General features: G+C 61.1%; 1 protein-coding gene across 1 annotated transcript in view; it reads left to right on the plus strand.

Moving 5' to 3' along the window:
* The window catches only part of gon4la (gon-4 like a), a 58,515-nt gene extending 36,986 nt beyond the window's left edge, over positions 1-21,529 (plus strand). The window contains exons 7-9 of the mRNA XM_087985161.1: positions 1,590-1,637; positions 19,224-19,325; positions 21,149-21,529. Of these exons, the coding sequence (XP_087841287.1) occupies positions 1,590-1,637; positions 19,224-19,325; positions 21,149-21,514 (516 nt within the window). The 3' untranslated portion in view covers positions 21,515-21,529. The remainder of the gene's footprint in view (positions 1-1,589; positions 1,638-19,223; positions 19,326-21,148) is intronic.
* Positions 21,530-27,340: the final 5,811 nt, after the last annotated feature.

A 27,340-nucleotide genomic window follows, 5' to 3' on the forward strand; every position in this document is an offset into this window, starting at 1 on the left:
TGGTAGGAAGATCGTATGAGGAAAGGCTGAGGCACTTGGGGTTGTTTTCATTGGAGAAAAGAAGGTTTAGGGGTGACTTGATAGAGGTGTATAAGATGATTAGGGGTTTAGATAGGGTCGACAGTGAGAATCTTTTTCCTCGTATGGAGTCAGCTATTACAAGGGGGCATAGCTTTAAATTAAGGGGTGGTAGGTAGAGGACAGATGTTAGGGGTAGGTTCTTTACTCAGCGAGTCGTGAGTTCATGGAATACCCTGCCAGTAGCAGTGGTGGACTCTCCCTCTTTATGGGCATTTAAGCGTGCATTGGATAGGCATATGGAGGATAGTGGGCTAATGTAGGTTAGGTGGGCTTGGATCGGCGCAACATCGAGGGCCGAAGGGCCTGTACTGCGCTGTATTCTTCTATGTTCTATGTTCTATGTCTCTCTGTCTCTGTCTCGCTCTCTCTGTCTGTTTCACTCTCTTTCTGCCTGTCTATCTCTCTCTCTCTTTCTCTATCTGTTTCTCTGTCTCTGTCTCGCTCTCTCTGTCTGTCTCACTCTCTTTCTGCCTGTCTCTCCCTCTCTCTCACTCTCTCTCACTCTCTCTGTCTCTCTCTGTCTCTCTCTCTCGCTGTCTAGTAGAAAGTGAGGATTGGAAGTCAAGTTAAGAGAGTGTTGCTGGAAAACCACAGTAGGTCAGGCAGCATCCAAGGAGCAGGAGAATCAACGTTTCAGGCATAAGCCCTTCATCAAGATGTCAGTCTGTGTCTCTCTCTGTCTGTCAGTCTCTCTCTCTCTGTCTGTCTGTCTCTCCCCTCCTGTCTGTGTGTGTCTCTCTGTCTCTCCCTCCCCCTCCTATCTGTTTGTCTGTCTCTTTCTCTGTCTGTGTGTCTCTCTCTCTCTCTCCATCTTTCTCTCTCTCTCCTCTCTCCTGTCTGTCTCTCTGTCCATCTCTCTCTCTCTCTGTCTATGTCTGTCTCTCTCTCTTCTGTTTCTCTTTCTCTCTCTGTCTGTCTGTCTCTCTCTCTCAACACTATAGAGTCCTTTAGTCAAAGCCTCTTGATGTGATGTCTCCTTCACCTCGCAGACTCGAGGGAATACGTAAAGTTTGTCTGTGAATTCACCCTCCCCCTCACCCCAACTCCCCCGGCCCTGAGATCAGTGTAATGTCTGGCCTGCTCCTGTTTCCGAGGCTGTGGTCTCCATCGTGAGCAGGGGTGCCCCGGATAGCTCACCCCTTTGTGCCCACTCCCGCCTCGAAGCACTGAGCCGGCTTCAAATGGGGTTTTGTCCAAGCGGCTTCCCGTGGTTTTTCTCTCCTCAGTCTCCCAGCTCCGACACCGCTCCCAGATCCTCGTCATTGCCAAAGAGGTACTGGTCCATCCAACTTTGTCCTGCATCACGACACCCCCGCCCCGTGTGGAGATTTGGAAAGCATTTCCATTGGCTGCTCAGTGGGTATCTCGTGGATATGGGTGTGAGACCTGTGATGGCCCCTACAGTCGAGCAGCAAGCAGCCTTGACCTGGGCTGAAAGGTGGTGACTTGGCTTTGGGTGCAGCACCGTTCCGTTCCTCGTGACCGCTCTGATTCTCTCCTTTCTGCAGGTCCCCCCTACGTGGAATCTATCGCCGATCAAGAGTAAAGAGTCCAAGGTGTGTTGGTGAGATCTCAGCAGCTCGATAGGGGAAGGGGGAGAAGGAGAGATCTCACAGTTACTGAGGGATCAGCCAGGATCGGGTCAGCTACTGAGGGACCCATCGGGAGCAGTTACTGAGGGACCCGAGACAGTCAGGAATCAGTCAGTGATCGGTTGGGGGGGAGGGAAGCTTGTTCTGGGTCAGCGATCGATGGGGGGGAGTCTCGTTCTGGGTGAGTATCGGTCACTCGGGGGATCTGGGTCTGGGTGAGTGATCGGTCAGGGGGATCTGGGTCTGGGTGAGTGACCGGTCAGGGGGATCTGGGTCTGGGTGTGTGATCGGTCAGGGGATCTGGGTCTGGGTGAGTGACCGGTCAGGGGGATCTGGGTCTGGGTGAGTGATCGGTCGGGGATCTGGGTCTGGGTGAGTGACCGGTCAGGGGGATCTGGGTCTGGGTGAGTGACCGGTCAGGGGGATCTGGGTCTTGGTGAGTGATCGGTCAGGGGGATCTGGGCCTGGGTGAGTGACCGGTCAGGGGGATCTGGGTCTGGGTGAGTGACCGGTCAGGGGGATCTGGGTCTGGGTGAGTGACCGGTCAGGGGGATCTGGGTCTGGGTGTGTGATCGGTCAGGGGGATCTGGGCCTGGGTGAGTGACCGGTCAGGGGGATCTGGGTCTGGGTGTGTGATCGGTCGGGGATCTGGGTCTGGGTGAGTGACCGGTCAGGGGGATCTGGGTCTGGGTGTGTGATCGGTCGGGGATCTGGGTCTGGGTGAGTGACCGGTCAGGGGGATCTGGGTCTGGGTGTGTGATCGGTCGGGGATCTGGGTCTGGGTGAGTGACCGGTCAGGGGGATCTGGGTCTTGGTGAGTGATCGGTCAGGGGGATCTGGGTCTGGGTGAGTGATCGGTCGGGGATCTGGGTCTGGGTGAGTGATCGGTCAGGGGATCTGGGTCTTGGTGAGTGATCGGTCAGGGGGATCAGGGTCTGGGTGAGTGATCGGTCGGGGATCTGGGTCTGGGTGAGTGATCGGTCGGGGATCTGGGTCTGGGTGAGTGATCGGTCAGGGGGATCTGGGTCTTGGTGAGTGATCGGTCAGGGGGATCTGGGTCTGGGTGAGTGACCGGTCAGGGGGATCTGGGTCTGGGTGTGTGATCGGTCAGGGGATCTGGGTCTGGGTGAGTGACCGGTCAGAGAGATCTGAGTCTGGGTGAGTGACCGGTCAGGGGGATCTGGGTCTGGGTGTGTGATCGGTCAGGGGATCTGGGTCTGGGTGAGTGACCGGTCAGGGGGATCTGGGTAATGGTGAGTGATCGGTCAGGGGGATCTGGGTCTGGGTGAGTGATCGGTCGGGGATCTGGGTCTGGGTGAGTGATCGGTCAGGGGGATCTGGGCCTGGGTGAGTGACCGGTCAGGGGGATCTGGGTCTGGGTGAGTGACCGGTCAGGGGATCTGGGTCTGGGTGAGTGACCGGTCAGGGGGATCTGTGTCTGGGTGTGTGATCGGTCAGGGGGATCTGGGCCTGGGTGAGTGACCGGTCAGGGGGATCTGGGTCTGGGTGTTTGATCGGTCGGGGATCTGGGTCTTGGTGAGTGATCGGTCAGGGGGATCTGGGTCTTGGTGAGTGACCGGTCAGGGGGATCTGGGTCTGGGTGAGTGACCGGTCAGGGGGATCTGGGTCTGGGTGTGTGATCGGTCAGGGGGATCTGGGCCTGGGTGAGTGACCGGTCAGGGGGATCTGGGTCTGGGTGTGTGATCGGTCGGGGATCTGGGTCTTGGTGAGTGATCGGTCAGGGGGATCAGGGTCTGGGTGAGTGATCGGTCGGGGATCTGGGTCTGGGTGAGTGATCGGTCGGGGATCTGGGTCTGGGTGAGTGATCGTTCAGGGGGATCTGGGTCTTGGTGAGTGATCGGTCAGGGGGATCTGGGTCTGGGTGAGTGATCGGTCAGGGGAATCTGCGTCTGGGTGTGTGATCGGTCAGGGGGATCTGGGTCTGGGTGAGTGATCGGTAAGGGGGATCTGGGTCTTGGTGAGTGACCGGTCAGGCGGATCTGGGTCTGGGTGAGTGACCGGTCAGGGTGATCTGGGTCTGGGTGAGTGACCGGTCAGGGGGATCTGGGTCTGGGTGTGTGATCGGTCAGGGTGATCTGGGTCTGGGTGAGTGACCGGTCAGGGGGATCTGGGTCTGGGTGTGTGATCGGTCAGGGGGATCTGGGCCTGGGTGAGTGACCGGTCAGGGGGATCTGGGTCTGGGTGTGTGATCGGTCAGGGGGATCTGGGCCTGGGTGAGTGACCGGTCAGGGGGATCTGGGTCTGGGTGTGTGATCGGTCGGGGGATCTGTGTCTTGGTGAGTGATCGGTCAGGGGGATCAGGGTCTGGGTGAGTGATCGGTCGGGGATCTGGGTCTGGGTGAGTGATCGGTCGGGGATCTGGGTCTGGGTGAGTGATCGGTCAGGGGATCTGGGTCTTGGTGAGTGATCGGTCAGGGGGATCAGGGTCTGGGTGAGTGATCGGTCGGGGATCTGGGTCTGGGTGAGTGATCGGTCGGGGATCTGGGTCTGGGTGAGTGATCGGTCAGGGGGATCTGGGTCTTGGTGAGTGATCGGTCAGGGGGATCTGGGTCTGGGTGAGTGACCGGTCAGGGGGATCTGGGTCTGGGTGTGTGATCGGTCAGGGGATCTGGGTCTGGGTGAGTGACCGGTCAGAGAGATCTGGGTCTGGGTGAGTGACCGGTCAGGGGGATCTGGGTCTGGGTGTGTGATCGGTCAGGGGATCTGGGTCTGGGTGAGTGACCGGTCAGGGGGATCTGGGTAATGGTGAGTGATCGGTCATGGGGATCTGGGTCTGGGTGAGTGATCGGTCGGGGATCTGGGTCTGGGTGAGTGATCGGTCAGGGGGATCTGGGCCTGGGTGAGTGACCGGTCAGGGGGATCTGGGTCTGGGTGAGTGACCGGTCAGGGGATCTGGGTCTGGGTGAGTGACCGGTCAGGGGGATCTGGGTCTGGGTGTGTGATCGGTCAGGGGGATCTGGGCCTGGGTGAGTGACCGGTCAGGGGGATCTGGGTCTGGGTGTGTGATCGGTCGGGGATCTGGGTCTTGGTGAGTGATCGGTCAGGGGGATCTGGGTCTTGGTGAGTGACCGGTCAGGGGGATCTGGGTCTGGGTGAGTGACCGGTCAGGGGGATCTGGGTCTTGGTGAGTGACCGGTCAGGGGGATCTGGGTCTGGGTGTGTGATCGGTCAGGGGGATCAGGGTCTGGGTGAGTGATCGGTAGGGGATCTGGGTCTGGGTGAGTGATCGGTCGGGGATCTGGGTCTGGGTGAGTGATCGTTCAGGGGGATCTGGGTCTTGGTGAGTGATCGGTCAGGGGGATCTGGGTCTGGGTGAGTGATCGGTCAGGGGAATCTGCGTCTGGGTGTGTGATCGGTCAGGGGGATCTGGGTCTGGGTGTGTGATCGGTCAGGGGGATCTGGGTCTTGGTGAGTGATCGGTCAGGGGGATCTGGGTCTGGGTGAGTGACCGGTCAGGGGGATCTGGGTCTGGGTGAGTGATCGGTCAGGGGGATCTGGGTCTGGGTGAGTGATCGGTCAGGGGGATCTGGGTCTAGGTGAGTGACCGGTCAGGCGGATCTGGGTCTGGGTGAGTGACCGGTCAGGGGGATCTGGGTCTGGGTGCGTGATCGGTCAGGGTGATCTGGGTCTGGGTGAGTGACCGGTCAGGGGGATCTGGGTCTGGGTGTGTGATCGGTCAGGGGGATCTGGGCCTGGGTGAGTGACCGGTCAGGGGGATCTGGGTCTGGGTGTGTGATCGGTCGGGGGATCTGTGTCTTGGTGAGTGATCGGTCAGGCGGATCAGGGTCTGGGTGAGTGATCGGTCGGGGATCTGGGTCTGGGTGAGTGATCGGTCAGGGGGATCTGGGTCTGGGTGAGTGATCGGTCAGGGGGATCTGGGTCTTGGTGAGTGATCGTTCAGGGGGATCTGGGTCTGGGTGAGTGATCGGTCAGGGGGATCTGCGTCTGGGTGTGTGATCGGTCAGGGGATTCTGGGTCTGGGTGAGTGATCGGTCAGGGGGATCAGGGTCTGGGTGTGTGATCGGACAGGGGGATCTTGGTCTGGGAGAGTGATCGGTCGGGGGGGGATCAGGGTCTGGGTGAGTGATCAGTCAGTCGGGGGATCTGGGTCTGGGTGAGTGATCGGTCGGGGGGGATCAGGGTCTGGGTGAGTGATCGGTCAGTCGGGGGATCTTGGTCTGGGTGAGTGATCGGTCAGGGGGATCTGGGTCTGGGTGAGTGATCGGTCGGGGGGGAATCAGGGTCTGGGTGAGTGATCGGTCAGTCGGGGGATCTGGGTCTGGGTGAGTGATCGCTCAGGGAGAACTGGGTCTGGGTGAGTGACCGGTCAGGGGGATCTGGGTCTGGGTCAGTGATCGGTCGGGGGGACCTGGGTCTGGGTGAGTGATCGGTCAGGGGGATCTGGGTCTGGGTGTGTGATCGGTCAGGGGGATCTGGGTCTGGGTGAGTGATCGGTCAGGGGGATCTGGGTCTGGGTGAGTGATCGGTCAGTCGGGGGAACTGGGTCTGGGTGAGTGATCGGTCAGTCGGGGGATCTGGATCTGGGTGAGTGATCGGTCAGGGGGAACTGGGTCTGGGTGAGTGACCGGTCAGGGTGATCTGGGTCTGGGTGGGTGATCGGTCGGGAGGACCTGGGTCTGGGTGAGTGATTGGTCAGGGGGATCTGGGTCTGGGTGTGTGATCGGTCAGGGGAATCTGGGTCCGGGTGAGTGATCTGTCAGGGGGATCTGGGTCTGGCTGAGTGATCGGTCAGGGGGATCTGGGTCTGGGTGAGTGATCGGTCAGGGGGATCTGGGTCTGGGTGAATGATCGGTCAGTCGGGGGTGTGGGGTCTGGGTGAGTGATGGGTCGGTCGGGGGTGTGGGGTCTGGGTGAGTGATGGGTCGGTCGGGGGTTTGGGGTCTGGGTGAGTGATGGGTCGGTCGGGGTTGTGGGGTCTGGGTGAGTGATGGGTCGGTCGGGGGTGTGGGGTCTGGGTGAGCGATGGGTCAGTCGGGGGTGTCTGGGTCTGGGTGAGTGATGGGTCAGTCGGGGATGTGGGGTCTGGGTGAGTGATGGGTCGGTCGGGGGTTTGGGGTCTGGGTGAGTGATGGGTCGGTCGGGGTTGTGGGGTCTGGGTGAGTGATGGGTCGGTCGGGGGTGTGGGGTCTGGGTGAGTGATCAGTCAGTCGGGGGATCTGGGTCTTGGTGAGTGATCGGTCAGGGGGATCTGGGTCTTGGTGAGTGACCGGTCAGGGGGATCTGGGTCTGGGTGAGTGACCGGTCAGGGGGATCTGGGTCTTGGTGAGTGACCGGTCAGGGGGATCTGGGTCTGGGTGTGTGATCGGTCAGGGGGATCAGGGTCTGGGTGAGTGATCGGTAGGGGATCTGGGTCTGGGTGAGTGATCGGTCGGGGATCTGGGTCTGGGTGAGTGATCGTTCAGGGGGATCTGGGTCTTGGTGAGTGATCGGTCAGGGGGATCTGGGTCTGGGTGAGTGATCGGTCAGGGGAATCTGCGTCTGGGTGTGTGATCGGTCAGGGGGATCTGGGTCTGGGTGTGTGATCGGTCAGGGGGATCTGGGTCTTGGTGAGTGATCGGTCAGGGGGATCTGGGTCTGGGTGAGTGACCGGTCAGGGGGATCTGGGTCTGGGTGAGTGATCGGTCAGGGGGATCTGGGTCTGGGTGAGTGATCGGTCAGGGGGATCTGGGTCTAGGTGAGTGACCGGTCAGGCGGATCTGGGTCTGGGTGAGTGACCGGTCAGGGGGATCTGGGTCTGGGTGCGTGATCGGTCAGGGTGATCTGGGTCTGGGTGAGTGACCGGTCAGGGGGATCTGGGTCTGGGTGTGTGATCGGTCAGGGGGATCTGGGCCTGGGTGAGTGACCGGTCAGGGGGATCTGGGTCTGGGTGTGTGATCGGTCGGGGGATCTGTGTCTTGGTGAGTGATCGGTCAGGCGGATCAGGGTCTGGGTGAGTGATCGGTCGGGGATCTGGGTCTGGGTGAGTGATCGGTCAGGGGGATCTGGGTCTGGGTGAGTGATCGGTCAGGGGGATCTGGGTCTTGGTGAGTGATCGTTCAGGGGGATCTGGGTCTGGGTGAGTGATCGGTCAGGGGGATCTGCGTCTGGGTGTGTGATCGGTCAGGGGATTCTGGGTCTGGGTGAGTGATCGGTCAGGGGGATCAGGGTCTGGGTGTGTGATCGGACAGGGGGATCTTGGTCTGGGAGAGTGATCGGTCGGGGGGGGATCAGGGTCTGGGTGAGTGATCAGTCAGTCGGGGGATCTGGGTCTGGGTGAGTGATCGGTCGGGGGGGATCAGGGTCTGGGTGAGTGATCGGTCAGTCGGGGGATCTTGGTCTGGGTGAGTGATCGGTCAGGGGGATCTGGGTCTGGGTGAGTGATCGGTCGGGGGGGAATCAGGGTCTGGGTGAGTGATCGGTCAGTCGGGGGATCTGGGTCTGGGTGAGTGATCGCTCAGGGAGAACTGGGTCTGGGTGAGTGACCGGTCAGGGGGATCTGGGTCTGGGTCAGTGATCGGTCGGGGGGACCTGGGTCTGGGTGAGTGATCGGTCAGGGGGATCTGGGTCTGGGTGTGTGATCGGTCAGGGGGATCTGGGTCTGGGTGAGTGATCGGTCAGGGGGATCTGGGTCTGGGTGAGTGATCGGTCAGTCGGGGGAACTGGGTCTGGGTGAGTGATCGGTCAGTCGGGGGATCTGGATCTGGGTGAGTGATCGGTCAGGGGGAACTGGGTCTGGGTGAGTGACCGGTCAGGGTGATCTGGGTCTGGGTGGGTGATCGGTCGGGAGGACCTGGGTCTGGGTGAGTGATTGGTCAGGGGGATCTGGGTCTGGGTGTGTGATCGGTCAGGGGAATCTGGGTCCGGGTGAGTGATCTGTCAGGGGGATCTGGGTCTGGCTGAGTGATCGGTCAGGGGGATCTGGGTCTGGGTGAGTGATCGGTCAGGGGGATCTGGGTCTGGGTGAATGATCGGTCAGTCGGGGGTGTGGGGTCTGGGTGAGTGATGGGTCGGTCGGGGGTGTGGGGTCTGGGTGAGTGATGGGTCGGTCGGGGGTTTGGGGTCTGGGTGAGTGATGGGTCGGTCGGGGTTGTGGGGTCTGGGTGAGTGATGGGTCGGTCGGGGGTGTGGGGTCTGGGTGAGCGATGGGTCAGTCGGGGGTGTCTGGGTCTGGGTGAGTGATGGGTCAGTCGGGGATGTGGGGTCTGGGTGAGTGATGGGTCAGTCGGGGGTGTGGGGTCTGGGTGAGTGATGGGTCAGTCGGGGGTGTGGGGTCTGGGTGAGTGATGGGTCAGTCGGGGGTGCCTGGGTCTGGGTGAGTGATGGGTCAGTCGGGGGTGCCTGGGTCTGGGTGAGTGATGGGTCAGTCGGGGGTGTCTGGGTGAGTGGGTCAGTCGGAGTTGTGGGGTCTGGGTGAGTGATGGGTCAGTCGGGGGTGTGGGCTCTGGGTGAGTGATGGGTCAGTCGGGGGTGCCTGGGTCTGGGTGAGTGATGGGTCAGTCGGGGGTGTGGGGTCTGGGTGAGTGATGGGTCAGTCGGGGGTGTGGGGTCTGGGTGAGTGATGGGTCAGTCGGGGATGTGGGGTCTGGGTGAGTGATGCGTCAGTCGGGGGTGTGGGTTCTGGGTGAGTGATGGGTCAGTCGGGGGTGTCTGGGTCTGGGTGAGTGATGGGTCAGTCGGGGATGTGGGGTCTGGGTGAGTGATGGGTCAGTCGGGGGTGTGGGGTCTGGGTGAGTGATGGGTCAGTCGGGGGTGTCTGGGTCTGGGTGAGTGATGGGTCAGTTGGGGGTGTCTGGGTCTGGGTGAGTGATGGGTCAGTCGGGGTTTGGGGTCTGGGTGAGTGATGGGTCAGTCAGGGGTGTGGGGTCTGGGTGAGTGATGGGTCAGTCGGGGATGTGGGGTCTGGGTGAGTGATGGGTCAGTCGGGGTGTCTGGGCCTGGGTCAGTCGGGGGTGTGGGTTCTGGGTGAGTGATGGGTCGGTCGGGGGTGTGGGGTCTGGGTGAGTGATGGGTCAGTCGGGGGTGTGGGGTCTGGGTGAGTGATGGGTCAGTCGGGGGTGTGGGTTCTGGGTGAGTGATGGGTCAGTCGGGGGTGTGGGGTCTGGGTGAGTGATGGGTCAGTCGGGGTTGTGAGGTCTGGGTGAGTGATGGGTCAGTCGGGGGTGTCTGGGTCTGGGTGAGTGATGGGTCAGTCGGGGGTGTGGGTTCTGGGTGAGTGATGGGTCAGTCGGGGGTGTGGGGTCTGGGTGAGTGATGGGTCAGTCGGGGTTGTGGGGTCTGGGTGAGTGATGGGACAGTCGGGGGTGTGGGGTCTGGGTGAGTGATGGGTCAGTCGGGGATGTGGGGTCTGGGTAAGTGATGGGTCAGTCGGGGGTGTCTGGGTCTGGGTGAGTGATGGGTCAGTCGGGGGTGTGGGGTCTGGGTGAGTGATGGGTCAGTCGGGGGTGTGGGGTCTGGGTGAGTGATGGGTCAGTCGGGGGTGTGGGGTCTGGGTGAGTGATGGGTCAGTCGGGGGTGTCTGGGTCTGGGTGAGTGATGGGTCAGTCGGGGGTGTCTGGGTCTGGGTGAGTGATGGGTCAGTCGGGGATGTGGGGTCTGGGTGTGTAATGGGTCAGTCGGGGGTGCCTGGGTCTGGGTGAGTGATGGGTCAGTCGGGGGTGTCTGGGTCTGGGTGAGTGATGGGTCAGTCGGGGATGTGGGGTCTGGGTGTGTGATGGGTCAGTCGGGGGTGCCTGGGTCTGGGTGAGTGATAGGTCAGTCGGGGGTGTCTGGGTCTGGGTGAGTGATGGGTCAGTCGGGGATGTGGGGTCTGGTATGTGATGGGTGAGTCGGGGATGTGGGGTCTGGTATGTGATGGGTCAGTCGGGGGTGTGGGTTCTGGGTGAGTGATGGGTCAGTCGGGGGTGTGGGGTCTGGGTGAGTGATGGGTCAGTCGGGGGTGTGGGGTCTGGGTGAGTGATGGGTCAGTCGGGGATGTGGGGTCTGGGTGTGTGATGGGTCAGTCGGGGGTGTAGGGTCTGGGTGAGTGATTGGTCAGATGAGGATGTGGGGTCTGGGTGAGTGATGGGTCAGTCGGGGGTGCCTGGGTCTGGGTGAGTGATTGGTCAGATGGGGATGGGTCGGTCGGGGGTGTGGGGTCTGGGTGAGTGATGGGTCAGTCGGGGGTGTGGGGTCTGGGTGAGTGATGGTTCAGTCGGGGGTGTGGGGTCTGGGTGAGTGATGGGTCAGTCGGGGGTGTGGGTTCTGGGTGAGTGATGGGTCAGTCGGGGGTGTGGGGTCTGGGTGAGTGATGGGTCAGTCGGGGGTGTGGGGTCTGGGTGAGTGATGGGTCAGTCGGGGGTGTCTGGGTCTGGGTGAGTGATGGGTCAGTCGGGGGTGTCTGGGTCTGGGTGAGTGATGGGTCAGTCGGGGATGTGGGGTCTGGGTGTGTGATGGGTCAGTCGGGGGTGCCTGGGTCTGGGTGAGTGATGGGTCAGTCGGGGGTGTGGGGTCTGGGTGAGTGATGGGTCAGTCGGGGGTGCCTGGGTCTGGGTGAGTGATTGGTCAGATGGGGATGGGTCGGTCGGGGGTGTGGGGTCTGGGTGAGTGATAGGTCAGTCGGGGGTGTGGGGTCTGGGTGAGTGATGGGTCAGTCGGGGGTGTGGGGTCTGGGTGAGTGATGGGTCAGTCGGGGGTGTGGGTTCTGGGTGAGTGATGGGTCAGTTGGGGGTGTGGGGTCTGGGTGAGTGATGGGTCAGTCGGGGGTGTGGGGTCTGGGTGAGTGATGGGTCAGTCGGGGGTGTCTGGGTCTGGGTGAGTGATGGGTCAGTCGTGGATGTGGGGTCTGGGTGTGTGATGGGTCAGTCGGGGGTGCCTGGGTCTGGGTGAGTGATGGGTCAGTCGGGGGTGTCTGGGTCTGGGTGAGTGATGGGTCAGTCGGGGGTGTGGGGTCTGGGTGAGTGATGGGTCAGTCGGGGGTGCCTGGGACTGGGTGAGTGATAGGTCAGTCGGGGGTGCCGGGGTCTGGGTGAGTGATGGGTCAGTCGGGGTGTCTGGGTCTGGGTGAGTGATGGGTCGGTCGGGGATGTGGGGTCTGGGTGAGTGATTGGTCAGTCGGGGGTCTGGGGTCTGGGTGTGTGATGGGTCAGTCGGGGGTGTGGGGTCTGGGTGAGTGATGGGTCAGTCGGGGTTGCCTGGGTCTGGGTGGGTGATGGGTCAGTCGGGGGTGTGGGGTCTGGGTGAGTGATGGGTCAGTTGGGGGTGCCTGGGTCTGGGTGAGTGATGGGTCAGTCGGGGTGTCTGGGTCTGGGTGAGTGATGGGTCGGTCGGGGATGTGGGGTCTGGGTGAGTGATGGGTCAGTCGGGGGTCTGGGGTCTGGGTGTGTGATGGGTCAGTCGTGGGTGTGGGGTCTGGGTGAGTGATGGGTCGGTCGGGGTTGCCTGGGTCTGGGTGGGTGATGGGTCAGTCGGGGGTGTGGGGTCTGGGTGAGTGATAGGTCAGTCGGGGGTGCCTGGGACTGGGTGAGTGATAGGTCAGTCGGGGGTGCCGGGGTCTGGGTGAGTGATGGGTCAGTCGGGGTGTCTGGGTCTGGGTGAGTGATGGGTCGGTCGGGGATGTGGGGTCTGGGTGAGTGATTGGTCACTCGGGGGTCTGGGGTCTGGGTGTGTGATGGGTCAGTCGGGGGTGTGGGGTCTGGGTGAGTGATGGGTCAGTCGGGGTTGCCTGGGTCTGGGTGAGTGATGGGTCAGTCGGGGTGTCTGGGTCTGGGTGAGTGATGGGTCGGTCGGGGATGTGGGGTCTGGGTGAGTGATGGGTCAGTCGGGGGTCTGGGGTCTGGGTGTGTGATGGGTCAGTCGTGGGTGTGGGGTCTGGGTGAGTGATGGGTCGGTCGGGGTTGCCTGGGTCTGGGTGGGTGATGGGTCAGTCGGGGGTGTGGGGTCTGGGTGAGTGATGGGTCAGTTGGGGGTGCCTGGGTCTGGGTGAGTGATGGGTCAGTCGGGGGTGTGGGGTCTGGTTGAGTGATGGGTCAGTCGGGGGTGTGGGTTCTGGGTGAGTGATGGGTCAGTCGGGGGTGTCTGGGTCTGGGTGAGTGATGGGTCTGTTGGGGGTGTGGGGTCTGGGTGAGTGATGGGTCGGTCGGGGGTGTGGGGTCTGGGTGAGTGATGGGTCGGTCGGGGGTTTGGGGTCTGGGTGAGTGATGGGTCGGTCGGGGTTGTGGGGTCTGGGTGAGTGATGGGTCGGTCGGGGGTGTGGGGTCTGGGTGAGCGATGGGTCAGTCGGGGGTGTCTGGGTCTGGGTGAGTGATGGGTCAGTCGGGGATGTGGGGTCTGGGTGAGTGATGGGTCAGTCGGGGGTGTGGGGTCTGGGTGAGTGATGGGTCAGTCGGGGGTGCCTGGGTCTGGGTGAGTGATGGGTCAGTCGGGGGTGCCTGGGTCTGGGTGAGTGATGGGTCAGTCGGGGGTGCCTGGGTCTGGGTGAGTGATGGGTCAGTCGGGGGTGTGGGGTCTGGGTGAGTGATGGGTCAGTCGGGGGTGTGGGGTCTGGGTGAGTGATGGGTCAGTCGGGGATGTGGGGTCTGGGTGAGTGATGCGTCAGTCGGGGGTGTGGGTTCTGGGTGAGTGATGGGTCAGTCGGGGGTGTCTGGGTCTGGGTGAGTGATGGGTCAGTCGGGGGTGTCTGGGTCTGGGTGAGTGATGGGTCAGTCGGGGATGTGGGGTCTGGGTGAGTGATGGGTCAGTCGGGGGTGTGGGGTCTGGGTGAGTGATGGGTCAGTCGGGGGTGTCTGGGTCTGGGTGAGTGATGGGTCAGTTGGGGGTGTCTGGGTCTGGGTGAGTGATGGGTCAGTCGGGGTTTGGGGTCTGGGTGAGTGATGGGTCAGTCAGGGGTGTGGGGTCTGGGTGAGTGATGGGTCAGTCGGGGATGTGGGGTCTGGGTGAGTGATGGGTCAGTCGGGGTGTCTGGGCCTGGGTCAGTCGGGGGTGTGGGTTCTGGGTGAGTGATGGGTCGGTCGGGGGTGTGGGGTCTGGGTGAGTGATGGGTCAGTCGGGGGTGTGGGGTCTGGGTGAGTGATGGGTCAGTCGGGGGTGTGGGTTCTGGGTGAGTGATGGGTCAGTCGGGGGTGTGGGGTCTGGGTGAGTGATGGGTCAGTCGGGGTTGTGAGGTCTGGGTGAGTGATGGGTCAGTCGGGGGTGTCTGGGTCTGGGTGAGTGATGGGTCAGTCGGGGGTGTGGGGTCTGGGTGAGTGATGGGTCAGTCGGGGGTGTCTGGGTCTGGGTGAGTGATGGGTCAGTCGGGGGTGTGGGTTCTGGGTGAGTGATGGGTCAGTCGGGGGTGTGGGGTCTGGGTGAGTGATGGGTCAGTCGGGGGTGTGGGGTCTGGGTGAGTGATGGGTCAGTCGGGGGTGTCTGGGTCTGGCTGAGTGATGGGTCAGTCGGGGGTGTCTGGGTCTGGGTGAGTGATGGGTCAGTCGGGGATGTGGGGTCTGGGTGTGTGATGGGTCAGTCGGGGGTGCCTGGGTCTGGGTGAGTGATAGGTCAGTCGTGAGTGTCTGGGTCTGGGTGAGTGATGGGTCAGTCGGGGATGTGGGGTCTGGGTGTGTGATGGGTCAGTCGGGGGTGCCTGGGTCTGGGTGAGTGATAGGTCAGTCGGGGGTGTCTGGGTCTGGGTGAGTGATGGGTCAGTCGGGGATGTGGGGTCTGGTATGTGATGGGTGAGTCGGGGATGTGGGGTCTGGTATGTGATGGGTCAGTCGGGGGTGTGGGTTCTGGGTGAGTGATGGGTCAGTCGGGGGTGTGGGGTCTGGGTGAGTGATGGGTCAGTCGGGGGTGTGGGGTCTGGGTGAGTGATGGGTCAGTCGGGGATGTGGGGTCTGGGTGTGTGATGGGTCAGTCGGGGGTGTAGGGTCTGGGTGAGTGATTGGTCAGATGAGGATGTGGGGTCTGGGTGAGTGATGGGTCAGTCGGGGGTGCCTGGGTCTGGGTGAGTGATTGGTCAGATGGGGATGGGTCGGTCGGGGGTGTGGGGTCTGGGTGAGTGATGGGTCAGTCGGGGGTGTGGGGTCTGGGTGAGTGATGGTTCAGTCGGGGGTGTGGGGTCTGGGTGAGTGATGGGTCAGTCGGGGGTGTGGGTTCTGGGTGAGTGATGGGTCAGTCGGGGGTGTGGGGTCTGGGTGAGTGATGGGTCAGTCGGGGGTGTGGGGTCTGGGTGAGTGATGGGTCAGTCGGGGGTGTCTGGGTCTGGGTGAGTGATGGGTCAGTCGGGGGTGTCTGGGTCTGGGTGAGTGATGGGTCAGTCGGGGATGTGGGGTCTGGGTGTGTGATGGGTCAGTCGGGGGTGCCTGGGTCTGGGTGAGTGATGGGTCAGTCGGGGGTGTGGGGTCTGGGTGAGTGATGGGTCAGTCGGGGGTGCCTGGGTCTGGGTGAGTGATTGGTCAGATGGGGATGGGTCGGTCGGGGGTGTGGGGTCTGGGTGAGTGATAGGTCAGTCGGGGGTGTGGGGTCTGGGTGAGTGATGGGTCAGTCGGGGGTGTGGGGTCTGGGTGAGTGATGGGTCAGTCGTGGGTGTGGGTTCTGGGTGAGTGATGGGTCAGTTGGGGGTGTGGGGTCTGGGTGAGTGATGGGTCAGTCGGGGGTGTGGGGTCTGGGTGAGTGATGGGTCAGTCGGGGGTGTCTGGGTCTGGGTGAGTGATGGGTCAGTCGGGGGTGTCTGGGTCTGGGTGAGTGATGGGTCAGTCGTGGATGTGGGGTCTGGGTGTGTGATGGGTCAGTCGGGGGTGCCTGGGTCTGGGTGAGTGATGGGTCAGTCGGGGGTGTCTGGGTCTGGGTGAGTGATGGGTCAGTCGGGGGTGTGGGGTCTGGGTGAGTGATGGGTCAGTCGGGGGTGCCTGGGACTGGGTGAGTGATAGGTCAGTCGGGGGTGCCGGGGTCTGGGTGAGTGATGGGTCAGTCGGGGTGTCTGGGTCTGGGTGAGTGATGGGTCGGTCGGGGATGTGGGGTCTGGGTGAGTGATTGGTCAGTCGGGGGTCTGGGGTCTGGGTGTGTGATGGGTCAGTCGGGGGTGTGGGGTCTGGGTGAGTGATGGGTCAGTCGGGGTTGCCTGGGTCTGGGTGGGTGATGGGTCAGTCGGGGGTGTGGGGTCTGGGTGAGTGATGGGTCAGTTGGGGGTGCCTGGGTCTGGGTGAGTGATGGGTCAGTCGGGGTGTCTGGGTCTGGGTGAGTGATGGGTCGGTCGGGGATGTGGGGTCTGGGTGAGTGATGGGTCAGTCGGGGGTCTGGGGTCTGGGTGTGTGATGGGTCAGTCGTGGGTGTGGGGTCTGGGTGAGTGATGGGTCGGTCGGGGTTGCCTGGGTCTGGGTGGGTGATGGGTCAGTCGGGGGTGTGGGGTCTGGGTGAGTGATAGGTCAGTCGGGGGTGCCTGGGACTGGGTGAGTGATAGGTCAGTCGGGGGTGCCGGGGTCTGGGTGAGTGATGGGTCAGTCGGGGTGTCTGGGTCTGGGTGAGTGATGGGTCGGTCGGGGATGTGGGGTCTGGGTGAGTGATTGGTCACTCGGGGGTCTGGGGTCTGGGTGTGTGATGGGTCAGTCGGGGGTGTGGGGTCTGGGTGAGTGATGGGTCAGTCGGGGTTGCCTGGGTCTGGGTGAGTGATGGGTCAGTCGGGGTGTCTGGGTCTGGGTGAGTGATGGGTCGGTCGGGGATGTGGGGTCTGGGTGAGTGATGGGTCAGTCGGGGGTCTGGGGTCTGGGTGTGTGATGGGTCAGTCGTGGGTGTGGGGTCTGGGTGAGTGATGGGTCGGTCGGGGTTGCCTGGGTCTGGGTGGGTGATGGGTCAGTCGGGGGTGTGGGGTCTGGGTGAGTGATGGGTCAGTTGGGGGTGCCTGGGTCTGGGTGAGTGATGGGTCAGTCGGGGGTGTGGGGTCTGGTTGAGTGATGGGTCAGTCGGGGGTGTGGGTTCTGGGTGAGTGATGGGTCAGTCGGGGGTGTGGGGTCTGGGTGAGTGATGGGTCAGTCGGGGGTGTGGGGTCTGGGTGAGTGATGGGTCAGTCGGGGGTGTGGGGTCTGGGTGAGTGATGGGTCAGTCGGGGGTGTGGGGTCTGGGTGAGTGATGGGTCAGTCGGGAGTGTGGGGTCTGGGTGTGTAATGGGTCAGTCGGGGGTGTGGGTTCTGGGTGAGTGATGGGTCTGTTGGGGGTGTGGGGTCTGGGTGAGTGATGGGTCAGTCGGGGGTGTGGGTTCTGGGTGAGTGATGGGTCAGTCGGGGGTGTGGGGTTCTGGGTGAGCGATGGGTCAGTCGGGGGTGTGGGGTCTGGGTGAGTGATGGGTCAGTCGGGGGTGTGGGCTCTGGGTGTGTAATGGGTCAGTCGGGGGTGTGGGGTCTGGGTGAGTGATGGGTCAGTCGGGGGTGTGGGGTCTGGGTGTGTAATGGGTCAGTCGGGGGTGTGGGGTCTGGGTGTGTGATGGGTCAGTCGGGGGTGTGGGGTCTGGGTGAGTGATGGGTCAGTCGGGGGTGTGGGGTCTGGGTGAGTGATGGGTCAGTCGGGGGTGTGGGGTCTGGGTGAGTGATGGGTCAGTCGGGGGTGTGGGGTCTGGGTGAGTGATGGGTCAGTCGGGGGTGTGGGGTCTGGGTGAGTGATGGGTCAGTCGGGGGTGTAGTGTCTGGGTGAGTGATGGGTCAGCCGGGGGTGTGGAGTCTGGGTGAGTGATGGGTCAGTCGGGGGTGTAGGGTCTTGGTGAGTGATGGGTCAGTCGGGGGTGTGGGGTCTGGGTGAGTGATGGGTCAGTCGGGGGTGTGGGGTCTGGGTGAGTGATGGGTCAGTCGGGGGTGTAGGGTCTGGGTGAGTGATGGCTCAGTCGGGGGTGTGGGGTCTGGGTGAGTGATGGGTCAGTCGGGGGTGTGGGGTCTTGGTGAGTGATGGGTCAGTTGGGGGTGTGGGGTCTGGGTGAGTGATGGGTCAGTCTGGGTAGTGGGGTCTGGGTGAGTGATGGGTCAGTCGGGGGTGTGGGGTCTGGGTGTGTAATGGGTCAGTCGGGGGTGTGGGGTCTGGGTGAGTGATGGGTCTGTCGGGGGTGTGGGGTCTGGGTGAGTGATGGGTCAGTCGGGGGTGTGGGGTCTGGGTGAGTGATGGGTCAGTCGGGGGTGTGGGGTCTGGGTGAGTGATGGGTCAGTCGGGAGTGTGGGGTCTGGGTGTGTAATGGGTCAGTCGGGGGTGTGGGGTCTGGGTGAGTGATGGGTCAGTCGGGAGTGTGGGGTCTGGGTGAGTGATGGGTCAGTCGGGGGTGTGGGTACTGGGTGAGTGATGGGTCAGTCGGGGGTGTGGGGTCTGGGTGAGTGATGGGTCAGTCGGGAGTGTGGGGTCTGGGTGTTTAATGGGTCAGTCGGGGGTGTGGGGTCTGGGTGTTTAATGGGTCAGTCGGGGGTGTGGGGTCTGGGTGAGTGATGGGTCAGTCGGGGGTGTGGGGTCTGGGTGAGTGATGGGTCAGTCGGGGGTGTGGGGTCTGGGTGAGTGATGGGTCAGTCGGGGGTGTGGGGTCTGGGTGAGTGATGGGTCAGTCGGGGGTGTGGGGTCTGGGTGAGTGATGGGTCAGTCGGGGGTGTGGGGTCTGGGTGAGTGATGGGTCAGTCGGGGGTGTGGGGTCTGGGTGAGTGATGGGTCAGTCGGGAGTGTGGGGTCTGGGTGTGTAATGGGTCAGTCGGGGGTGTGGGGTCTGGGTGAGTGATGGGTCAGTCGGGGGTGTGGGGTCTGGGTGAGTGATGGGTCAGTCGGGGGTGTGGGGTCTGGGTGTTTAATGGGTCAGTCGGGGGTGTGGGGTCTGGGTGAGTGATGGGTCAGTCGGGGGTGTGGGGTCTGGGTGTGTGATGGGTCAGTCGGGAGTGTGGGGTCTGGGTGTGTAATGGGTCAGTCGGGGGTGTGGGGTCTGGGTGAGTGATGGGTCAGTCGGGGGTGTGGGGTCTGGGTGTGTAATGGGTCAGTCGGGGGTGTGGGGTCTGGGTGAGTGATGGGTCAGTCGGGGGTGTCTGGGTCTGGGTGAGTGATGGGTCTGTTGGGGGTGTGGGGTCTGGGTGAGTGATGGGTCAGTCGGGGGTGTGGGGTCTGGGTGTTTAATGGGTCAGTCGGGGGTGTGGGGTCTGGGTGAGCGATGGGTCAGTCGGGGGTGTGGGGTCTGGGTGAGTGATGGGTCAGTCGGGGGTGTGGGGTCTGGGTGAGTGATAGGTCAGTCGGGGGTGTGGGGTCTGGGTGAGTGATGGGTCAGTCGGGGGTGTGGGGTCTGGGTGAGTGATGGGTCAGTCGGGGGTGTGGGGTCTGGGTGAGCGATGGGTCAGTCGGGGGTGTGGGGTCTGGGTGAGTGATGGGTCAGTCGGGGGTGTGGGGTCTGGGTGAGTGATGGGTCAGTCGGGGGTGTGGGGTCTGGGTGAGTGATGGGTCAGTCGGGGGTGTGGGGTCTGGGTGAGTGATGGGTCAGTCGGGGGTGTGGGGTCTGGGTGAGTGATGGGTCAGTCGGGGGTGTGGGGTCTGGGTGAGTGAATGACCACATGCTGAGCTGCTGATTGTGTGTTCCAGGCTCCCCAGTTCATTGACATCCCTCTGGAGGAGGAAGATTCGTCCGATGAGGAGTACAGACCCGAGGAAGAGGAGGAGGAGGAAGATGAGACAGCCGAGGAGGTAGCTTGTGAAGGGCTTTGAGTTGGGGGTTTGGGGGGGGGGGGGGGCTCGACTTTCCCCTCCCTGTGCTTTGTTTCCATCCGGGCTCCTTGGTTCACGGTCCCATTCCCATCCCCCTCCGTCTCTATCGCTGTGTGGTAGACCCCTCCCTCCTCTGGCTGAGCACCTGCTGCAGGCCTGCAATGTTCTGGGAGTGACGTGTGGACAGCTTGGAGAGAACACTCCCCCCACCCCCAGCCCCCTACACCAGTCGCTGCTGTCAGCTCCTGTGTTTTCTCCAGCTGAGTAATCAGAGGAGATACAAGACCCTCATGGCTGGTCTGCCTTTGTATAAGACCTGACGCCATTCCATGCGCTCGATTCCTCTCTCGGTTCGGAATATGCTCATCCCCGGAGCACCCACTGCTGTCTGGGTGAGGGAATGAGCAAGGTTCCTAACTCTGTGAAAGAGGAATCCCCCTGCCCCTCTCGTCCCTAATCTCCCGGACTGTGGCCTCTGCATTTCCCACTGCCCAGCAGGCAGGGCGAGGGGAGCAGACCCTGTCAGAACCTCCCTTCCAGATCGCAGACCGGGTGTCTACACAGACCAGAGAATCCCGATGGGGAGGGAGCAGGCTATTTGACCCCCCCCTGAAGAGCAAACCACCCAGACCCACCCCCTTTACCTATCCCTGTCACCCTGCATTTCCCACGGCCAACCCACCTTAACCTGCACATCCCTGGGCCCTATGGGACAATTTCCCACGGCCAACCCACCCTAACCTGCACATCCCTGGGCACTATGGGACAATTTCCCATGGCCAATCCACCCTAACCTGCACATCCCTGGGCACTATGGGACAATTTCCCATGGCCAATCCACCCTAACCTGCACATCCCTGGGCACTATGGGACAATTTCCCACGGCCAACCCACCCTAACTTTGGAGTGTGGGAGGAAACTGGATCACCCAGTGCCGTTCCTGCAAACTCCGCGCAGAAGGCAGAAATCTTCTCTAAACCTCAGTGAACGCTAATCTCTCACTCTGCTCTACGCTGAGCTGGACTTTGTCACCAATATTGTGGCTGGTGATGTGGGGGGGTGCGTGGGGGTTGAAACCAGCTGCTGATCCTGACTGCTGAGCAGTTTGCACAGACTGCTTGTGGGTGCCTGTGCTATGAAGACTGGACTGGATGACATTTCGAGTCCCCTGTGGCTCCCCCCTTGGCCAAGTCTGTGCTCACTTGGGGTTGGTGCCAAAAGAAGCCTGGTGAGAAACGAGCCTCTTTTTTTTGAACCAGATTTTCTGGTGGGACGTGGATGTCGCCGACTGGAGCAGCATTCTCTGCCCTGCCCCGAGCTGCCCTCGAGACAGTGGTGGTGAACTGCGTTCTCGAAAGGCCCCAGTGTGTGTGTGTGGTGTCGGCGCTGTTCCCGGATTGTGAGCCAGCCACGCTGAAGGAATGGCTGATAGGTTTCCCGGTCGGGATGGCCAGGGGTAGGGAGGGAAACTTGCAGGGATGGGTCGTGTGGCCATGTACCTGCTGCCCTTGCCCTTCAAGCTGGGCTTGGGAAGGCTCTTGTCTGGAAAGGGCAAGGGGATGGGGTCAGGTTTGATGGGACAGGGGCTTTCAGAAACTCTAGCTCGAACTGGAGCCAGGTCCTGAATAAACAGAGAACGAGGGAGGAACCAGGTGCGTGGAAGGGGGTCACAGTCATGTCAGCTTTTACCTGTGGGCCGTACAGGAGCCTGGGCAGCTGGTGATAATCGAAATGCCGTGTGCCTCTCGCTGCGTCCCTTTGTTCCCATCACCTTGCTGATATCCCGTCTTGGCCTGTTGCAGAGCTTCATGGAGAGTGATGCTGAGAGCACCAGTTCCTCTCCTGCAGGGAGTGGCAGGCCACGGTCCAGGCAAGAGGTGTTAGAGACCGAGGAGGAGAGTTCCTCTGCTGAGGTGAGTGAGTCTGGTTCCAGCGTTGGGCTCTGTATCAGTGTTCCTGCTGTCCGTCCATCCCTATCTCCGTTAGCTGCACCCCCTTCGGTCTGCTTCAGCTGCTCCCTGTGGCTGCCTTCTCACCGTGACCCTAGTTTGAGTTTCTCCCTCAGCTGGAAGCCCTGTCAGTGCCTACACCTTGCCCACGGTTTATCTGCCTTTCAAGTAGTTCCCTTTGCTGGGAAGGGGCTGTCGTGTCCCCCTTTGACACAGTAGTGTCGAGCTGCCAGTCTGCCTGTTTCGGGAGGGGAAGGGCGTGTGGTTCTCCGACTTGGGCACTGCAGGATACTTTTCCAAGTCAGGATGGTGCATGGGGCATGGAGGGAGACTCTTGAGGGGGTTGGCATTCCCATGTGTCTGCTTGTCCCTAATCTCTCTCTCTCTCTCTCTGACATTATGAGGATAAGTTACCACAAGTTGCCTTTGTTTCAGCTACTTAAGAAATTTTACAATCAAATACTGAAATAATGATTGAAACTTTATTGGGCCCTCTACGCTGTGGGGAAAAAGTCCCAGCCTGTTGAACTGCTCCTTATAACTCCAGCTTTCCAGTCCAGGTAACCTCTGAGTGAATCTTTTCTGCACCCTTTCTAGTTTAATAATAGAGCGGTGCTGGAAAAGCACAGCAGGTCAGGCAGCATCCGAGGAGCAGGAAAATCGACATTTTGGGAAGGGCTTTTGCCCGAAACGTCGATTTTCCTGCTTCTCGGATGCTGCCTGACCTGCTGTGCTTTTCCAGCACCGCTCTAATCCAGACTCTGGTTTCCAGCATCTGCAGTCCTCCCTTTTGCCTAGTTTAATGATATCCTTTCTGCTACATAAATATGGGGTTTAACAGATATTGATTGTGTCAATAAGACCCCTCAAATAAACACCTAAAACCTTCCTGATGCCTGAAACCTCGACTCTCCTGCTCCTTGGATGCTGCCAGACCTGCTGTGCTTTTCCAGCGCCACACTCTCGACTCACAACCCAACCTTTTAGCTGAGGAATGGTGGAATTTTGCTACAATTCCAAGCAGCAGCATCTGTCTGTGGGTACGTCCAGGGTTCGATTTTTGTGCAGTGTTGCTCTCATGGGTATTGCCACTGAAGAGCCACGGGGCTGAAGCCTTCCTGGGTTTTCTCTCTGTGGTTAGGTTTGTGGTGTGTCTTCATTTCTGACGCTCCCGAAGTCTGTCGCTTGCTTTCTTGTCAGGAGTGGCGGACGATTGCTCTCAACTGAGCTTCACGCAGTCTAGTCGTCTGCATTCGCTGCTCGCAATGTGGTCCCTCTACACTGGGGACTGGGGGACCCGCTTTACAGGCTATGCACGTTCTCTCGCAAAATTCACCCTGAGCTCTCCGTCACTTCAACCCCCCCCACCCTGTTCCCCGGCCAACATCTCTGTCTCAGGCTTGCTGCAGAGCTCCAGGAAAGCTCATCACAAGCTGGACAAAACAGCACCTCATTTTCCACGCTCGATAGCCTCCTGGACTCAATATCGAGTTCAGCAGTTCTCGGGTTCAAGGCACCCTCTCCCACGGCGAAAGTGAGATGCTGGGAAAAGCACGGTCAGGCAGCATCTGAGGAGCAGGAGAATCGACGTTTCGGGCAAAAGCCTTTCATCAGGACTCACCTTCTCCCATGTGTTGACCCGAACCGTTACACACTGGGCCCTGTGATCACATGGTCTGCTATTACACACCACCCCATTTAACCATCAGTTATCTATTATCTCTCTATATTCACTCTCTGAGCCAGATCATTACCCACTCCTTTGTCTGTCCAACTGCTGTTCTCTCTCTTTGGGCTCTCCCCCACCTATCATCTTGCTCTTTACTCCCTCCCCCACCCTATCGTCTGCATAAAACAACATTTTCCTAGCTACCATCTGTTCTGAGGAAGGGTCACTTGACTTGAAGCGTTAACTCCGCTTTCTCTCCACAGATGCTGCCAGACCTGCTGAGTCTTTCCAGCAATTTCTGATTGATTTCTAGCTTCTTCTGTGTTCCTTGTCTGGTTCAGTGTTAGCTGTCTGCTTGATACACCGCCAGCCTTTCCTGTCATTAACTCCTGGAACTTTACTGCAGGCCACTCAGTTACCCTTGTGGCATGACGTCGCCAGTCATCAAGCAGTTGTTCAACCCCATATTTATGTGGCCGGGGTGGCTAAGTGACCTGTTGTTTTTGATTCCCTGTACCGCTATCTGGTGAGGAAACCTTTCAGCATGCCGGCTTTCACAGCACTGAGTATAGGATGTCTTGTTGCAGCTGTACAAGATGTTGGTGAGGCCGCATTTCAGGTACTGTGGTCACCCGACGATAGAAAGGACATTATTAAACCGGAAAGGGTGCAGGGAGGGTTTACGGGGCTGCTCCCTGGACTGTAGGGTGTGAGGTGCAAGGAGATGTTGGACAGGCGGGGGACTGTGTTTTTCCCTGGAGTGTAGGGGACTGAGGGGTGACCTTATAGAGGTCTATAAAGTCACAAGAGGCATGGCTAGCTGGCAGCTTTTCCCCCCTTCTAGGGGTGTTTAAAACAGGGGGGTGGGCATAGGTTTAAGGTGAGAGGTCCACAGGGGCATGTTTTCCACACAGAGGGTGGGGAGTCTCTGTAACGGGTTGTCAGAGGGTAGTGCTGCAAGTGAGTACAGTATTACCCATTTAAGGACCATTCAGACAGGGACGTGGATGGGATAGGTATGGAGGGATATGGACCAAACACAGGTAAATGGGTTAATGGTGAAAGGTGGACGGTATGGACAGGTTGGGCCGAAGGGCCTGTTTCCATATCTCTCAGGAAGCTGATGATTCCAGAGAGCAGTATTGCTGCAGATCCAGTCCAGTTCTTAGGTACACATTGTCACAGTATTACACTTTCAGAGGGAGTGGGGTTTGAGCAATGGACGTTGAATTGAATGGATGCAGGTTGAACAGCCCCCGTTGTGTGTTTTGACCGGTGTTTCCAACATAACCCCCTCGCAGTCTCTGCTCTTGTGATGATGTGGAGGAGCTGGTGTTGGACTGGGCTGGACAAGCTCTGAAATCACTTCACCCGGAAAAAGGAGCAGTGTATGGAAAGCATGAGATTGCAAGCAAATCCTGAGTCGTGGGAGCTGGACATGTGCTGTAATGCAGCACCGCAGCATGTGTCACACACTAGGGAGGGGTGTTAGGGGGTGTGTGTGTGTGTGTGGGTGGGTGTGTGGGGTGTGTGTGTGTGTGGGGTGTGTGTGTGTGTGTGTGTGTGTGTGTGGGGTGGGGTGTGTGTGTGTGTGTGTGTGTGTGTGTGTGTGGTGTGTCTGTGGGGTGTGTGTGTGTGTGTGGGGTGTGTGTGTGTGTGGGGTGTGTGTGTGGTGTGTGTGTGGGGGGATGTGTGTGTGGTGTGTGGGGTGTGTGTGTGTGTGTGTGTGGTGTGGTGTGTGTGTGTGTGGTGTGTGTGTGTGTGGTGTGTGTGTGTGTGGTGTGTGTGTGGGGGGATGTGTGTGTGTGTGGGGTGTGTGTGTGTGTGTGTGTGTGGTGTGGTGTGTGTGTGTGGGGTGTGTGTGTGTGGGGTGTGTGTGTGTGTGTGTGGTGGGGTGTGTGTGTGTGTGTGTGTGTGTGTGTGTGTGTGTGTGGGTGGTGTGTGTGTGTGTGGTGTGTGTGTGTGTGTGTGTGGGGTGTGTGTGTGTGTGTGTGGGGTGTGTGTGTGTGTGGGTGTGTGTGTGTGTGTGTGGGGTGTGTGTGTGTGTGTGGTGTGTGGGGTGTGTGTGTGGGGTGTGTGTGTGTGTGTGGGGTGTGTGTGTGTGTGTGTGTGGTGTGTGTGTGGTATGGTGTGTGTGGGGTGTGTGTGGGGGGGTGTGTGTGGGGGGTGTGTGTGGGGGGTGTGTGTGGGGTGTGTGTGTGGGGTGTGTGTGGTGTGTGTGGTGTGTGTGGTGTGGTATGGTGTGTGTGTGTGGGGGGGGTGTGTGTGTGGGGTGTGTGTGGGGGGTGTGTGTGTGGGGTGTGGGGGTGGTGTGGTGGGGTGTGTGTGTGTGTGTGGGTGTGGTGTGTGTGTGTGTGGGGTGTGTGTGTGGGGTGTGTGTGTGGGTGTGTGTGTGTGTGTGGTGTGTGTGTGTGTGTGGGGTGTGTGTGTGGTGTGGGTGTGGTGTGTGTGGGGGGTGTGTGTGGGGTGTGTGTGTGGGGTGTGTGTGTGGGGTGTGTGTGGGGTGTGTGTGGGGTGTGTGTGTGGGTGTGTGGGGTGTGTGTGGGGTGTGTGTGTGGGGTGGGTGGGGGTGGGTGGGTGTGGTGTGTGTGTGTGTGTGTGGTGTGTGTGTGTGTGTGTGTGTGTGTGGTGTGTGTGTGGTGTGTGTGTGGGGTGTGTGTGTGTGTGGGGTGTGTGTGGGGTGTGTGTGTGGGGTGTGTGTGTGTGTGGGGTGGGTGTGGGGGTGTGTGTGTGGGGGTGTGTGTGGGGGTGGTGTGTGTGTGGTGTGTGTGTGGTGTGTGTGTGTGTGTGTGGGGTGTGTGTGGGGTGTGTGTGTGGTGTGTGTGTGTGTGTGGTGTGTGTGTGTGGTGTGTGTGTGGGGGTGTGTGTGGTGGGGGTGTGGGGGGGGGTGGGGGGGGTGGGGTGGTGGGGTGTGTGTGTGTGGGGGTGTGTGTGTGTGGTGTGTGTGTGGTGGGTGTGTGTGTGTGGGGTGTGTGTGGTGGGGGTGTGTGTGGTGTGTGTGTGTGTGTGGTGTGTGTGTGTGTGGGGTGTGTGTGTGGTGTGTGTGTGGGGTGTGTGTGGTGGGTGTGTGGGGTGTGTGGGGGGTGTTGTGGGGTGTGTGTGTGTGGTGTGTGTGGGGTGGGTGTGTGTGTGTGGGGTGTGTGGGTGGGGGTGTGTGTGGGGGGTGTGTGTGTGGGGGTGTGGGGTGGGGGGGGTGTGTGTGTGGGGTGTGTGTGGTGGGGTGTGTGTGGGGGGGTGTGTGTGTGTGTGTGGGGGGTGTGTGTGTGTGTGTGGGGGGGTGTGTGTCTGTGTTGTTGGGGTGTCCTCCCCCCCCCCCGTGTTGTTGGTGTGTCGTCACCCCCCCCCCCCGTGTTGTTGGTGTGTCCCCCCCCCCCCCCCCCCCGTGTTGTTGGTGTGTCGTCCCCCCCCCCCCGTGTTGTTGGTGTGTCGTCACCCCCCCCCCCCCCGTGTTTGTGTCGGTGTGTCCTCCCCCCCCCCGTGTTGTTGGTGTGTCGTCCCCCCCCCCCCCCGTGTTGTTGTGTCCCCCCCCCCCGTGTTGGTGGTGTGGTCCCCCCCCGTGTTGTTGGTGTGTCCTCCCCCCCCCGTGTTGTTGTGTGTCCCCCCCCCCCGTGTTGTTGGTGTCCCCCCCCCCCGTGTTGTTGGTGTGTCCCCCCCCCCCCCCCCGTGTTGTCTGGTGTGTCCCCCCCCCCCCGTGTGTGTTGGTGTCCCCCCCCCCCCCCGTGTTGTTGTGTGTCCCCCCCCCCCCCCCGTGTTGTTGGTGTGTCCCCCCCCCCCCCCGTGTTGTTGGTGTCCCCCCCCCCCCCCGTGTTGTTGGTGTGTCCCCCTCCCCCCCGTGTTGTTGGTGTGTCCCCCCCCCCCCCCCGTGTTGTTGGTGTGTCCCCCCCCCCCCCCCGTGTTGTTGGTGTGTGTCCCCGACCCCCCCCCCCCGTGTTGTTGGTGTGTCCCCCCCCCCCCCCGTGTTGTTGGTGTGTCCCCCCCCCTCCCCCCCCCCCGTGTTGTTGGTGTGTCCCTCCCCCCCCCCCGTGTTGTTGGTGTGTCCCCCCCCCCCCCCGTGTTGTTGGTGTGTCGTGTCCCCCCCCCCCGGTGTTGTTGGTGTGTCCCCCCCCCCCCCCCGTGTTGTTGGTGTGTCCCCCCCCCCCCCCCGTGTTGTTGGTGTGTCGTCCCCCCCCCCCCGTGTTGTTGGTGTGTCCCCCCCCCCCCCCCCCGTGTTGTTGGTGTGTCCCCCCCCCCCCCCCCGTGTTGTTTGGGGTGTGTGTCCCCCCCCCCCCCCGTGTTGTTGGGGTGTGTGTCCCCCCCCCCCCCGTGTTGGTTGGTGTGTCCCCCCCCCCCCCCGTGTTGTTGGGGGTGTGTGTCCCCCACCCCCCGGTGTTGTTGGG

The sequence above is a fragment of the Chiloscyllium plagiosum genome, unplaced genomic scaffold, assembly GCF_037043375.1.
Source record: "Chiloscyllium plagiosum isolate Xiang-an unplaced genomic scaffold, Cpla_swu_hap1 HiC_scaffold_50, whole genome shotgun sequence".
In the NCBI taxonomy this organism is placed as follows: domain Eukaryota; kingdom Metazoa; phylum Chordata; class Chondrichthyes; order Orectolobiformes; family Hemiscylliidae; genus Chiloscyllium; species Chiloscyllium plagiosum.